Source organism: Natrix helvetica (assembly GCF_964273705.1).
Source record: "Natrix helvetica genome assembly, chromosome: 1".
Classification (NCBI taxonomy): Eukaryota; Metazoa; Chordata; class Lepidosauria; order Squamata; family Natricidae; genus Natrix; species Natrix helvetica.
Window position 1 is genome coordinate 198,331,180 of NC_138548.1, and position 16,508 is coordinate 198,347,687.

The window sequence follows — 16,508 nt, forward strand, 5'->3', positions numbered from 1 at the left end:
AAACTGATGTCGGCTTCCAGCAGCCTCTGTTTTGTTAGTCGCCCCTTGTGTTTTTTAAATTAAAACACTGAAAATTGATTATTTTTATTTGATTACTTTCGTTGGGCTAGAAACTAATATATTGGTTGGTGCTGGTTAGAAATTATGGGGATTGTAGTCCAACGCATCTCGCAGCTCTGCCTCGGGGAAGACTTGTAAATTAGATACAAAAGGAAGCTGAAATTTGCATACCTTTTTTGTCCGTTGGAGTCTCTATTGACTCCTGGTGAGTACATGGACAAGTCCTTTCGCTTTTCTTGCCAACGTTTTTTGGTATGGCATTAATATTTGCTCCAATATACCCTACTTCAATATGGATTAACAATGAAAACCCAAAATTCCACTATAGTAAAACAATGAAGATTTTTGAAGATCTGGGCAAGTTTAATCATTGCACAAAGTCATATAATGTTATGTGATTTTATAAATTTGATTAATAAATAAATAATAAACATAGCCTGTTTGGTTTACCTTTGATTCTCAAGGGCCCAAGGTTGACTCAGCCTTCTATCCTTCCGAGGTCAGTAAAATGAGGACCCAGATTGTTGGGGGCGATATGCTGACTGTAAACTGCTTAGAGAGGGTGTAATGTAAAGCACTATGAAGCAGTATATACATGTATGCTGTTGCTATTTTAGCAGATTGTTTAAATTCCATCATTATGACTTGATATCTCGGATTAGTGGCCTAGCATGCTAAGATGCATCCATCTAATGTGTATTTGAAATGTCATGGTTTAACTACTACCGTGTTTCCCCGAAAATAAGATAGGGTCTTATTTTCTTTTTACTCACAAAATATGGCTTGAGCCTTATTATGAGGGGAGAGTTTATTGTTTTGGGGTTGCCGGGCGGCTGCTCTTTTGCAAGTGGGCTCCCAAAGAGCTGGCCACAGCCTCATGGGCGAATGGCTGTGTTGCGCCAAAGCAGCGTAACACAACAGCCATGAAGCGACCATGCTCACGAGCAGCCACCCAGCAAATCCCCTTTCAAGCGAGGCACAGCGCCATTCACTGACCTAGGGGTATCGCAAAGCTGTGTGAGCACCTGTTCGCCGCTGCCCGGCTCCTGTAACTTGGTGCCTTCGAAATGCCAGTGAATGGCGCTCTGCACGGCTGGAGAGGGGGGTTGCAAGAATGGCTGTTCCGCTCTTGCTCACCCACCTCCCAGCCTGACATTGCATCCCAGCATGGCTTTTTCGGCGGCTTCCAAACCGAGCCTTCCAGCAGTGGCCGCTCTGGACGTACGCTCTATGGTTGTGGGCCAGCTGCCGGCGCTCTGCCTGGATGGAGGTGGGGGGGTTGTCCAGGGGGCTTATTTGCAGGGGAGGGCATATATTTTTGCCCACCAGAAAAATGTGGCATGGCCTTATTATCAGGATATGTCGTATTTTCTGGGAAACACGGTATGGTCCAGCATATGTGAGCCCCTTTCTAATTCAAATGGTGGTAGGGGGTGCCTTCTTTCCCCATGTTTATAATTGGAAAGTTGGCCATATCTGAACAGGTGCTGAAAAAAGAAAATCAGTGATTTGCACTTTCAAATGGTGCAAATGGTGTTGGGGAGAATGTGTACTACACTGCCTGCATTTTAAAATATATATACTTGCTTTTAATAAGGAAATGATTCATCATATATGGTGTCGTATCCACTGCATTTAAGAGTGTGAATATGAGACACCAACTATGATAGTTTAGGACTAATGATTACCAGAAGAGTTGGTAATACTAGAGACTATCTGCCATGCCATTAGAGCTTTATGTAACTGAGGTCACAAATTAGCCTTTTGTGAGCTCAAAAGTTCCATCCTAGATGTCCCACATTCTCTCGCAGTAGCCTTAGCTACAGAAATCAAGATGGGGCATCTATTCAGCCTGTATGTTATCTTCCAGCTACTTCTGTCTTCCTCTTCCTCTTCCCACTGTAAGCAACAACATGCCAATGTAGTAGACTTGAGTCCTGTTCCTTCTTTGGGAGGACAGAGAGGTCTATGCAACCTCAATATTCATATTTTTTAAGTTGTGATATATTTAACTTGGAAGACTCAAGACACAATATATTATTTAGAAATTTGAACTATATTATTATATATTCAACATTGTAAATTCACAGCTGCCAATATTTTAGTTGATGTTGGTCTTCATATGCGTTCAGTTCTTCTCTTCCCAAAAAGCTAGAATATTGTAATCTACTGGCATAGGATATGTGCAGATCCAAGCAATGGGGACTTCCATAATGGATAGATGGAAATTTTGTCACTGCACAGATTTTCTAAATGCCATCCAAGATTTTTTGGTATGGTACCTAGTGTGCTGATAACCACTGGGACCACCATGACCAGTTTATGCCACAATGTTTCAATTTTGATTTTCAGATCTTGATATTTTCTGATCCTTTCTAATTCTTTGTGTTTAATTCTATTATCTATTATTGCCATATCAATTATCAGAGTTTCTTCTTTTTTAACAGTTAAATCTGTATTATCAGTGTTCAGAAATTCCACAATATTTATACCTGCTCGTTTATTACTACTTTTAAACTCAATCTTCCCACGATTTTTTAGAACAGTACTGGCACATGATAATTTTTACAGATGTTCCAGCTAATCATTTTAGTGACTGTGTTGTTTATAATCAGTTTGTGCAAACTTCTTGCACGAGCTAAGTATATGATCTCCTGTTTCTACCTCTTTGCACAATCTGCACTTTGAATCATTTGATGATATTTCAATTTTGGCCTTGTTTGCATTAGTTTGAATAGCTTGCTTTTGAGCCGGTAAAATAAAGCCTTCAGTTTCTTTTTTTAATATTCCACTTGTAAGCCCATACCATTGCCAGGTATTAGCTTTATCTACTTTCGCCTCACTCTTTTGTAAAAATTGAGCATATATTGCTTTTCCTTGCCAGCATTCTATTCTTGTTTTAATTACATTATATTGATATTCATATTTTGTTTCCTGCACATTCAAAAAATTTTAAATTGCATCAATGCTTGTTTTTGGCTGTCTTATGTAATCAGTCAGGGAGGCTTTCCATCTTTGACTGTTTATTTGACTTGAGGTAAACCTTTACCTCTGTTTCTGTGGGACAGGTATAATTTATTACTATCATCATAGGATGTAATGCATAGTGAATAGTCATCTCTTTCTTGTTTTGTTGGTCCAGTTCAGCTTGAGTCCACTTAATATTTCCAGCAGTGTATCATATACAGGTTTAGCCAAACAATACCTCACTCTTTGGATCTATTCTTTAGTGATCACATTTTAATTTCTCCATACTTGATACTATCCAACTGTAAAATTCCCACATACTTGTAGGCTTTATCCTAATTTGGGCATTCAACATTTCAATTCCATTATTGTTTGTGATTTTACCCCAATTTATTATTATAATAACACATCTCTCTAGGTCAAATTGCATTGCTGTATCTGTGTTTAAAATAATTAATGTTTGTCAATTATTAGATTTCAATTTGATTTTCCAGTCAAATTGGAGCTTCTGATCATTCATATAAAGCAAATGAGAGATTTTATTAGCTTTTTCTGGGGGGGGGGGGGTGTTTGGTATTCAAGATTTCTTCAAAATCATTGAAAGTGAAACTACTAAATTAGGTAATAATGAGTCACCCTGTAAGATATTTATAATTTATTAGATTTATTATAATGGTTCATTGCATAGTCAGCCTGATATTTAGACTGAATTTGGCATTTTTATCCACCTATCAAGTGCTCCCAAAGGATCTAGGATACACAGATATTGTTTCATGGTGTTAAAAGATATCGTTGTAGGATGTAAACTGTTCCATGTTAAGCTGCCTTTTGCAATTGATCACAGTGATTTTATTAATGCCAATGGTGCTCAAGTGGTGCTCCAGATCTTTTGGGATTACACCCAAAGGGGTCTATTATTAGTGATGCTATCTCTGCTTTATTTTGCCATGATAATTCTTTTGTCTTTCTTATCAACAATTGTTAAGTCTCGGATGTCATATGGCAGGTGCTTGTCTGTTTGAAAAGGAAGTGGGGTTTGCTCTTATTTTTATATACTACCGGTAAATCTTTGACTTACAACCATTTGTTTAGTGACTGTTCAAAGTTACAAGAGCATTGAAAAAGTGACATGATCATTTTTCACACTTACAACTGTTGCAGCATTCCCATGGTCACGCAATCAACATTTGGGTGCTTAGCAACTTGCGTGTATTTATGACAGTTATACTGCCCCAGGTCATATGATTACCATTTGTAATCTTCCCAGCCAGCCTCCAAGACGATGCCCTGATTAAACCATGAGCCCTCCCCTCTCTAGGAACTACAGCAAAGTCAATGGGAAAAGCCAGATTCGATTTATGAATGCATGACTTGCTTAATAACTGCAGTGATTACTTAAGAAATGTGACAAAAAAGGTCATAAAATGGGATACAATTTGCTTAACTAGTGCTTTGCTTAGCAACAGAAATTTTGGGTTCAATTGTTGTCGTAAGTCAAGGACTCAGTTAACAACTGCCTTGTCTGTACTGGTGAGAGTGTTCTTAGTATTCCTTGATTAGGTTGTTGCTTTGTGTTGACCTGTTTGTGTTGGTATTCCTTGATTGGGGTATTGTTTACTTCTTCATTGTTGGTCTAGGTCAGGGGTGTCAAACTCAAGGCCTGCAGGGTACTTAGATCTGGCCCACGGGCCCGCCCTGAAAACAATGATGGACTGGCCCGTGGTTCCTCTGTCAGTGAAAATGGAGCCTGGGCAGGCTGCGGGCCATCTCCCCAAGCTCTGTTTTCAATGGCAATGGGCTGCCGGAGGTACTCGTTGCCAAAAACAAAGCCCAGACAGGCTGCGCATGCCCTCCCCTCCCCGGTTCTGTTTTCACTGGCAAAGGCCTGCAAGAGACTGTCACAGCAGAAAATGGAGCCTTGATGAGTAACATCAAGCTGGCCACATGACCATGATCCCCCGAGGTCAAACACAACCCTGATGTGGTTCTCAATTAAATCGTGTTTGACACCCTTGGTCTAGATATTAATCTTGGGGTTATTCTCGGCTCATATGGCTGTTGATTGCTGGTGAGAAGGTGTTTGGTTTTTTTTAGTTTCCTTTTGGGTTTTTTAACTGACTCTTGAGGGGTATGTAAATGTTGTTTATCTCTGTGCCTGTTGATGGCTGATTTCTCTGAGTGTCAGGCCTCCAAGAATTGTCTGATGTTTTGGGATGGGTGGATCTAGGTTGCTTACAGCTTCCCAGTTAAAACTATGGTTGAGTCTATCCATGGGTTGTGAAATTAAGAAGTTTTCATCATGTCTTGACTATGAGGTGGTATTCAAGGATGTGTTCTGCTAGTCTTCTGCCTGTTTGTCCTACATAGTAGCTGTTACAGTCCTTACATTCTATGTTATAGATGACTCCTGTTTTTTTCTTCTGAGGCTGCTGTGTCTTTTACTTTACTTAGGATGCTTTGGAGAGCTTTAGTTAGTTTGTGTGCTACAATGATGCCATGTGGTTATAGTGGTCTCTTGGTAGTTTCTGAGATATTTTTTGATATATGACACTGTTATCTTTTTCACAGCTCGTATTAATTGAGCTATGGTAGACTGAGTAGTCAGGTATGTTTTAATAAAGTTGTGTGGGTATCCATTTTGTTGGAAAACCTTGTATAGATGTTCAGATATTTTCTGATGTTCAGTGTTGCTGCAATGTGTTTGTGCATTGGAAACAGTTTCTCTTATGGGAGGTTGGGTTGTAAGTTTGGTACTGATAGTGAAGCACTTGGTTGATGTAGGTAGTTTTTCAATAGACTTATGTCTGGAAAAGTAAACTAACCATCCTAAATAAACCAAAACACTGAACACTTAAGTACTCAGTAAGTCTTCATGGTATACTAACTTAAATACATCTTCTTCACTGTTTTTCAAATATTTTTCCAATGCCCTCTTTTTTCCTCTTCAATCAACTCCTGTACTTGAAACATTCTGCATCCACCTATTTTCCTTGGTAAGTAGAGCCTGCAACATCATTGGGGGGGGGATGAAGAGCATGATTCATTGTCATTATTTTTTGGTCTTATCCACAGCTTTTCGTTCTGCTTGGGCCCAGTCCACTATTACAGCTATGAACGTAAAGACGGGAATTGTCTGGCTATGCCTTGGTGGTATTTTCTCCACTGAGCTTGGACCTTAAGATCTTCATTCTTTTGATGTATTCACTTCTAATCTTCTTCTTGACTTCAGTGTGCTTGATATTGTCAATTTCAAGAATGATCATGTATTTTTAGTGATCATCTTCATCCAGACTTTTGATTTTATTTCCTAGGGCATCTTGATACCTTTGGTTTTCAGTATTTTTCTCTATTTAATGGTGATCATGGCACATTTGTCCAGTCCAAACTCCATTGCAATATCTTGGCTGTACATATTGGACAGTGTTGAGCAGTGATAATATTTCAGGTGGTGTTTTTCCATACAGCTTCAGATCATCCATGTAAAGGAGATAGGATAACTTGGCAGATGTTTTTGATGTTTGATAGCACAGGGTGATTATTCAGGATGATTGACAGAGAAATCAGTGCAATGACAAATAGTAGAGGTGATAGCAAATCTTCTTGAAAGTTTCCTCTTTTGATATTAACCTTTCCCGGTCTACCACCATTCATCAATGTCTTCCATCGTGCCACTGATCTTTGCACAAAACTTCTGATATTTCTACTGACATCTGTTATTAATCCTCACTACATTCAAGTTGGTCTTCCTTCTCTTGCAGTTTTCCATAATCATCTTGTCAATTAGGAATTGATGTTTTGTTCCTCTGCTGTTTGAGTGGTTTCCTTTCTAGTCAGGTGGAAAGAACTTGTTTTCAACTAGGTGCTGTTGACTTCCATCAGGTACAATATCAGTTAGCGACTTGAAAGTTGTTGGTAAGCAGATAATTGGCCTGTAGTTGTCTGCTGCTATCCTTTTTGCTGGATCTTTCATTATAGGAAGGTTTTGCTAGATGTTACCATTCTTCAATCTCACCTCCTTGCAGTATATTAATTGCTTAGCAAGGAATAAATGTAGACCAGTCAGATGTTTCAACTAAAATCCAAGCAATTCATCTTCATTTGATGCTGACCATTTCTTGACCATCCTTCCCCCCCCCCAATTTCTCTTATTATTGCAAGTTTTCCTTTTAGCTTCTTTTTTATTCTTACCCACCTCCATTAACCAAGCTGCATTCATGCTGCATTTCTTTGGGTTATCCCATATCTGCATCCAAACTGCACTGTTTCATCCTTGTCAGGTGTTGACTGATTCAATGCAGTCTCTCCATTGATAGATTGGTAGAAATGTTTCTGATTGGATTGAAATTGAAGATTCTGCCCATAATTTGCATTTTGAGCTTTGTATCTGCTAATGTTCTTGGCTATAGGCTGTTATATGCTGCTTTATTACTTCCAGTGTTTCCTTGATCTTCCTTGTTTCTAGGTGTTATTTCTTGATCAGGTCTTCTTCGGTCTTTTTATTCTTCAGTTCTTTTCTTTCATCTGTTTTGGATTACTTGCATCTGATCTCAGCTTGCTGATCTTATTTTCCAACCTGATCTTCTGTTTTGGTGGTTTGGCTCTTTTTTCTTCGTTGATTTTGTATCCCAGGTATTCAGTTATAATTGCAGTTGAGCTGTGGATTAGTTGATTCATTTCTTGCAGTGAGCTGGTGCTTATATTTGATAATACAGTATGAAAGGGTGGTGCAAATAAATATAATGAGTGTCCATAGTATTGGAATATTTCATTATTAAGCATTTGCAGTTACTCTGGCTAAGTACTTCAATTCTGCATTAAAATGGAAGCTTTGCTATGCTTTTGAGCTGAAAATATATTAATATTTGAAAGTCTGGTTAAAAACAATCCTTCCAAGTGGTACTTATTCATAACTTTTTTATCCCATATCCATATTCTCAAGAAATGTCACATTCTGCAAAAACACTGATCTTCAAATACATATATATATTTTAAAGGGAAGAGAGAATAAAAGCCATTTCAGTATTTTCAAAGGCCCAAAGAAAATGGTTATCCCAAGCATCCACAATGCTCTTGGAATATAAAGCTTTAAGAGATGCAGCTAATTTTCATGGGCATGTTTAGTCTTAAGCATGACAAAGTTGAGGCTACTCTGAGACAATGATACAATAGGTAAGGCTTTGGGTTTTTTTTTGTTTGGATAATTTATATAGCTGCCCATTTCACTGATGTGACACTGGGCAGTATGCAAAGATTAAAAATACCCATCTAAGGTAAATGGTATCTGTCAGGTATCAATGAATCAATGAAGGTATCAATGAAGGAAATGAAATTTCCCAATAGTTAGAACAATTAATGGAAGGACTTGCTTCCAGATGTTGTGGGTGCTCCAACACTGGAGGTTTTTTTAAGAAGAGTTTGGACAACCATTGTTGGAAATGGTATAGGGTTTCCTGCTTGAGAAGGGAGTTTCGAGTAAAAGGCCTCCAAGGTCCCTTCTAATTCTGTTATTCTGTTCGGCTTATGCTAGCCTTTTCTTTGGAACCTTCAATGCAAGGATCCTTATTCTATTACTTTTGTGCTGTTCTAGATGCTCGGTTATTCTTTGTTTCAATTCTTCTTTAGTGAGAGGGCTTTGTTCTTTCTGATGCAGAAAAGAGGGCGCCTGGTTTCCAAATGAAAAATATTAAATAGTTATGCTGGCCTCGACTACTGCCATTTCCTCCCAGTTTGCCTCAACAATTTGAGTTACTTCTTTCAAGACTTTGATTTTCTTTGTCCTGGGTAGACTTTTGCAGTTCTTCTAATTCTGTTTCTGTGAATATTTTATTTCATATTATAAATCAATGTTGATCTGCTTTCTACTATTTCTGATTTTGGTAGTTGTTCTTTCCAGAACTGGTGCATTCATTTCAAAAATCCTCTTCTTATTGGATGTGATCTGTAACTTCTTTGTTTTCAATCTCTGTATATTTGCAATGGGTAAACACCTTTCCTTCTAGTAGTTTTGCAGCTGTTGGTCCTGGTTGCTCAGCCAACAATCATAAGTCCTATAGCCCATTTTTTCACCAGATGTCCAAGAACTCCAACATCTAATGTGGTCCTTGTTGACCCTGGTGATGACCGAGGAACTATGTCTTTCTGTAAATTATGTCTCAAATTTTTTTATGGGAGAGACAATCCTCCTCTACCTCCCATGGTGAGATCTCTCCAATATGGTTGAACCTCTGGTATAGCTCTCATCTTCTTCAGAGCACACAAATCCCATAACCACAGCAATTCCTCATTGGGGGTCTATTATGGTTCATCACACAGTTAGCCAGATGTTCAGACTTGACATTTTTATCCATTATTATGTTGTTATTATTCTTATCCACCTCATGTACTACTGTTACTACTATCAATAATATATAGAATCTGGAATTCTGTTTCTAGTACTTTATTTTGATTTTCTTATTTTTTGTTAAAGAATTATATGAAGCTATGTTATTTATTCCTTTAATTGTCTTGGATATTGGTGAGTGAATAATCTCTTCACTAACAATAGTTTTTGTAAGCTTTTTAGTTCTGTGATCAGAACTACAGCTTACCAACACTGAAGAGTATGTTATATTGTACAGATAAAATGTATAAATTAGGGTTTTCTAAAATATTCTACTGGTCTCCTACAGTTTGTGATCTTCAGCATTTGCAAATCAAATCAGACAAAGATGAACACTCGGAACATAATAACACCTCAGAAGTACCATGGCTTGTGAACATCTATGGCAATGGCAGGAGATGCCAAGGAGTTATCCTGAGCAGTTGGTGGGTCTTGACGGCAGCCAACTGCTTCCTACTGATGTGAGTAATGGAAGAAATTGGAATACGTTTTCCTTCTAGGAATGATTGGCATATGGGGAAATATAATACCAAACAACTTCCAGGTTATGGGAAAGTCCTGCCACCAGAAACATCTCCCTTGATTACTTCATGCTATGTATGTCTTGTAGGAATCCGAGCCAAGTAGAGTTGACTGGATCACATGGGCGTTTCTCCACCAATACAGTGAGCCAATTTCTGCTACACCGGGGCTTCAGTTCTTGGAATACAGCACCCAATAATGACATGGGACTAATCTTGCTTGGTCAGCCAGCTGATTTAAGAAGGCAAGACATGTGGCCAGCTTGTATCCCCAAAGAACAAAAACCTTATGACAAAACAGAGGAATGCATGATTTTGGAACAAAGTACTAATGGTGAGTTTGGGAGCATTCCATTTGGGTTTTTGGATATCAGAAAAATGTATTGGGATCAATGCCACAAGTACAAATGTGGCATTTATTTTAAAAAACAGCTAACTAAAGGTAGAATTTAGTGCATTTGGCATAACTGTAAAGAATTATTGGATAAGCGTGGCACCTAGTATTTGACATGCAATCACTATTATTTCTAGGGAATTGTTTATTCTTGCTGCTTTGACAGTATTTGAAAATATGGGCAAAAACCAGAAAAAAGGATAAGCAGCTTTTTCAGAATTTGATAATTTAAAAAAATAATAAAGAGTACCACTATTTAAAGTATAATATTGCACATATATAGTCATAAACATATTAAGAGAAAAGAAGCACTGCAGGAAACCTTGACATAGGATAACAGTTCAGGTAGCTGAGGATCTTTTCTCCTTCTCTATAGAAACCACAAAGTTGTTGTTAAAGATAACCATTGTGGAGAGTCTAAGTGTCTTAGAGTGTTCTAAGCACTGGCCTGGATCTACAAATGAACGGAACTTGTGTGTTGAAAGAAAAATACCTCCTAAGCATGCAGATTGCAAGGTAACCTATATAAATGGATTCGGGGTCAAATCTATGGATGAAGAAATGTTTACTATGCTTTCCTTGACCATTTAAACTCATGGCTATGAAGGTCATTGAAATAATGACCCTTCCAAGGCCCTCTTATTTATCTACATAATTAAAACCTGAATGCTACTGTTTCAAAGCAGGGATAAAGCCTTTTGATTTGTTTCAGAATAGTTTCTGAGCTTTTAGTGTTTTAATGTTTATAAACTTTGCTGGTATAATTTGGATTTGCTAACCAAGAAAATCTATTTTTAAAACTCATTGGATGTGTCAGAAGCTTGTTATGTTGGCTGAACCCAACCCTTTATAACAGTGTCAGTGATTAAAAATTTCAGCTGCATAGCCAATTCACCAGCAAAAAAGCACCAGTATTTTAGGCTCTTTTTGTTGCCTAGTTGATTTTCATGCTTGATTTTCATGCCTTCTTTCTTCTTCTACTGTAGGTGCCTGTAGGTACTCCAGTGGTGTGCAATGACCCAGGTACATCAAATTGGGAAGTGATGGGCATTGTGAGCCAGAGTTTGCATAACTGTTCTGGTCCTATTTTGGCTGCCCAGCTTTTAACCCACCTAAAATGGCTAAGGCAAGAGGGATCCCTAGAAAATCCTCTTCAGCAAGAATTACCTGCAGCTACTCCAGGTATATCGATCATATCCAAAACAATGAACAAGACACTTTCAGCAACTCAGCAGGTATCAACAGCAGCCCCAGTTTCTCAAACAACCATATCGCTACCAGTGGTCAATTATGTACCTCTTACAAAATCCCACGATAACAAAACATCTACATCATCAAGGCAGTTCCTTCCCCAAACTGAAAAGCCTGAGAATGTAAAAGCCAGAACTGAACAGACATCACCTGTAATAATGTTTGTCACCCAAAGGACCTCTACAACAATTACAAAAGTACCATCTAAAATCTCTTCCAAACTTAGAGAACTTTCATCTGCAATATCTGCAAAAGCACACCAGTCTCAATCTGTAGTCTCTTCTACAATCAAAGAAAGTGTTGAAATGTCCACGACAAAACAGCCCTTCTGGAACACTAGAGAGTCAAAGCAAACCAGTGAAAAATCTTTCACCAAAAAACTGTTACCTTTCACAGCTGAACCAAGCTTTGTTACACAAACAAGTATAATATTGCCATCGAAGCCTTTGCCGCCTTTAGAGACCACTACTATGGAGCGTCCAACATCCAATACGGCAACAGATATCAATGAAGGTTTACCCGTTCATCTTATCATAGTTGCCAAGGAACCATAGTTGCCAAGGAGCAAACAGGAGGTTCCATTTCTGGCATGAATTGCCCCATCCAGCATAGCCACAGTCTCCCATCTTCATTTCTGAGTAGGCAGCTCTGAAACTGGGTGCTGTGAGGTGGCGCAGAATTGCTTTGATCAGGAGAATCCTCACAAGTATGAGAGGGGAATCAGGAAGGGGTAATAAAAGTAGCGGACGTCCAGAAAAATACACATCACAGGACATCAGTCTAATCAATCATTTATTTCTTTTTGCTATGGTTTTCTTTTCTTTTCTTTCTCTAATGGGTTTAAAATAAAATGTTTCTAGTATAGCACTATGGTTTAGCCATTCTCTCTATAAAAGAAAGTTACCAATATGACTGAACCAATAACATTCAAAAGGAACAGTGGACAGGAAACTAATGCAAGTCAACAGAGCAGTTTTTGAAGAATAGCAGTCATGTGCACATAATATATTTAAAGAAATGGATATCATTCGAAATTAAATATTGAGGGGATTTAGTAACCAGCACATAACAAAGGCAACTATTGTATATAATGAGGAACATTCTGAGAATTATAAATAGTCAATGTATAAATTGCATAGTGCATTATTTAATAGTTGTGATAGATTTGCTTTGGAAATAAATTTAGAAAATATGGTTTATTATTTTATGATCAAAACTCTAAAGACTAAATTGCAGGTGGGGAACTGAATTTTTCTTAAAACACTTCCAGATATGGATGAGTAATGGATATTGAGGGCCACGTGACACTATTTGAATTGGGAGGGAGGGGGAAATCACAGATTTATTCAATGCAGCTGCTTGTTTTTTGTTCTATGCCTATTTTTTTTCCAGTTAGAAAATCCACTGAAATTTAATCATTTGGTAGACCATGTTTGTCTTCAGATAAGACAGATATGATTGTTGACTCTCAGGGTGGACTGCAGCAAATTTATATACACCTACACACACACATTATTATATATAAAACAAAAACTAATACAAACTAATATTAAATAAGAAAATGGAAAGAAAGAGAAATCAAAGAGAAGTGAAAGAAAAAAAAGGAAAACAATAGAAAATAAAGGATAATCAATTATTTTATAATCATAAGTTTTTTACTCTAAGGTTACAGGCTCATTTCAATTCTGTACAATTTGTACCTCTTGACTAATTTGGGCTTGGTTATGCACTTCATATGCTATGTTTAAAAGTGTTCTAAGTGTACAGAAAGCTTTGGACAAGATGCCACATGTCAAAGAAGCTGAATACTACGTAGATGAATGCAATGACCCTGTTTTTTAACTGCAATTCTTATGTGATGTCATTACAAATCATTGTATTTTGCTTAATTTGGATTAAAAAAGGATTATTTAGATGGCATGTTCACAAGCACAAACATGTGGTACCTAATATTTCTATGCATTTTAATAAATCCTTTTATGCACTTTAAGCTTTGTTTCTAAGTTAATGGGGAATTTGTACTCAGGTTTAATATCATGGATAACCTAGACTACATGCAATCTTTATGATTGAGTTTACAGTGTATTCTGTATATGTTTGTGCCTTTGTGACCAACTGGTCTGCCTCTTTTTGTCAGTTCCTGAATTTGCCGAGAGAAGTTGAGTTTTAATTAAGGCAGAGAGAGGCAGGCTAGTTGTGTCTTGGAAGGATGTTATTTAAGTTAAGAATATATGAAGTGATATCTCCAAGATCGGCAAAGCTAAAATAATTGACTTTTTTTTCATTTAGGAATAGAATTTGGAAGGAACAGATGCCTTTTTATTACAAAAATGCCACTAAAAATCAGATATTTGCTGCCAGACTTCAATAGTATGTTCTGTTCTTCCATGTGGAGCACTGTATCTTCCATCATTTCTTTTACGGTTTCACGCATTCAAGGGAGGAAAAAAATCTCATTTTCTGGTTTTTCCTGTAATAAACTCATATCTTCCACTATCTGACCTATCAGGAAACCTTATGGGAAAATCTGAAGACTTGAAAATCCAGAAATGGCACAAGAAGTTTGAAGGATTGAATTTGTAAACTTTTAGGTGAAAAAATGAAAAATCTATTCACCACAGCTATGGATGATATATAACACTAGAACAAACAAGTGAGAAATGAATGGAGAAGGATAGTTATAACTGAAAACATTGACTAAAGATTGTTGTGAACTGAATAGTAAGACATGTAGATTCGTAGCTGCCACAGTACTTTAGTACATAGTACTGAAATTTATTTATCTATGGTTCTTACAAAATCAGAGATTTCAAGTGAAGTTCTGCAAAGGTCACTCCTGAGTCCTTTACTCTCCAGCACTTTTATTAATTTTTTGGTAGTAGCCAAAAAAGGCAATGCAAACTTACATTGCATTAACAGAGGCATAGAATCAAGATAATGTGAAGTATTAGTAGCACTTTATAAAACATGAGTAAGATCACACTTGGAATACTGTATCCAGTTTTGGTCACCACGATATAAAAATGATGTTGAGACTTTAGAAAGAGTGCAGAAAAGAGTAACAAAGATCATTAGGGGGATGGAGGCTAAAACACATGAAGAACAGTTAGAGGAATTAGATATGTTTAGTCTAGTGAAAAGAAGGACATGGGGTGACAAGATAGCAGTGTTCCAATATCTGAGGGGTTGCCACAAAGATGAGGGGTCAACTTATTTTCCAAAGCACCAGAAGGCAAGACAAGAAGCAATGGATGGAAACTAATCAAGGAGAAAAGCAACCTAGAACTAAGGGGAAAAAATGTTAATTATTAATGTTAATTATTTGGGTGAAGGAAAGGAAGAGAAAACTTACCAAATTTTCAGATAAAATTGGATGGAATAGCCAATGTCCTATAAGACGTAAATAGAAACATCATGATTGGTTGGAGAAATGGGCTGAAAGTAACTGAATTTTAATAGAAGCTACTACAGAGTTATTTACCAAAATCAAATGCACATGTAAACTGTGTGTGTGGGGGTGGGGGGGGTGGGACACTTGGCTTTGTAATAGTATTTGAGAGTTGGGGAAAAGATAGTTGATTGCAAAGTGATTTAGACCAGGAGTCCCCAACCCCCGGGCCGCAGATTGATACCAGTCCTTGGCCCATTGGGAACCGGGCCACACAAGTGGTGGCCGAACACACAAAGCTTCATTTGCACATGCGTGGGATCTAGTTTGCATGCACAGAACCATCCCCCTCCCCCTGCCACTGCTGACGGTCCATGGAGCCAGAAACGTTAGGGACTGCTGATTTAGACCCAGCAGTATAATGCGGCCCCAGACGCAATTTTTAACTGCCTGAATAGAATAACCGGATATAATTTTTCTTGTTTTCTGCCTGATTGAATCTATAGTATTGTATCCTGTTTTGGCTGGATTCAATCACCTCATAGCTCCTTCTAATTATTTGATTCTGTGATCCTAGGCAAATGGGGTTTTTTTTCCACTTCAAGTGGACTTGTAATACAAATGCCTGAATACTATTATTAATATATACAATATTATAAGGTGAATTATGTATGAACTAGGAATAATTGTGGATCATAATTTTTATGAGGACACAGCAATTGAATGAGATACCAACATCTCCCAGTTTTTGTCTCTCTTCCCTCAAACCAGGCTAGACTGAATCTGTGCACTGCAATAGACCTGACTTAAATTGTTGTTAACAGAAATAGTCCCATTATGTGGAAATCAAATATTAGGAAATAAGAAATATTACACTTTGTCAAAGATAACAAAAACTGGGGAGGGCAGCAGGAAAATCTTGAACAAACATCCAAAATCCTTACTCTCAGTGAAAGTGCTTGAAGGCATAAGGAAATGATTTTGCAGTGACGAGAAAAAGATATGATGGGTTTACCTGTTATTTTACCTTTGTGACCATTTTTGTTTTTAAATCAGGAATCAATTGGTTTACACAGACACTTGCAAAATATTCCCAGTCTTCCATTGAAGTCCTGATGCCTTTTGGGAGTTTGGTTCTCATGAAAATATATTTGATCCACCAAGAAGGAGCACATTGTAACCCCAGTTATCTCCTTCTATTACTATTTATGCTGGTCTATATAACCATAGCAGAGATTTGATTTGATCTACAGTATTATTACTGTATAATAGGCAGTCCACTTTGTTTGTTGTTCTCTTTTGGCTGACCACTTTGGGAGCATAGAACAGTTGGCCTAGGGTGGCCATTTGGCCTAGAAGTGTTATTCTGAGGAAGCCCTGCCATCCCTGTCTCTAGCTCTGGCTCAGTCCCTTCAGATTCAGTTTTGCAAAAGGTCAGAGTATCAAGGACAAAGAGTAACATCAAGCTTTTCTTCCCATTTTCCTCACCTCTCTTGCTTTGCTACCTGCCTCCAATCCAAACTTAATCTAGCCTTAATTTACAATTTG

General features: G+C 37.7%; 1 protein-coding gene across 1 annotated transcript; it reads left to right on the plus strand.

Moving 5' to 3' along the window:
• Positions 1-278: 278 nt before the first annotated feature.
• Positions 279-13,562, plus strand: LOC309385011 (uncharacterized protein). Its single transcript, XM_081939045.1, has 5 exons — positions 279-312; positions 9,696-9,867; positions 10,017-10,261; positions 10,698-10,837; positions 11,308-13,562. Coding segments are annotated over exons 2-5 (1,206 nt in total). The 5' UTR covers positions 279-312; positions 9,696-9,865; the 3' UTR covers positions 12,127-13,562.
• The last annotated feature ends 2,946 nt before the right edge of the window (positions 13,563-16,508 follow it).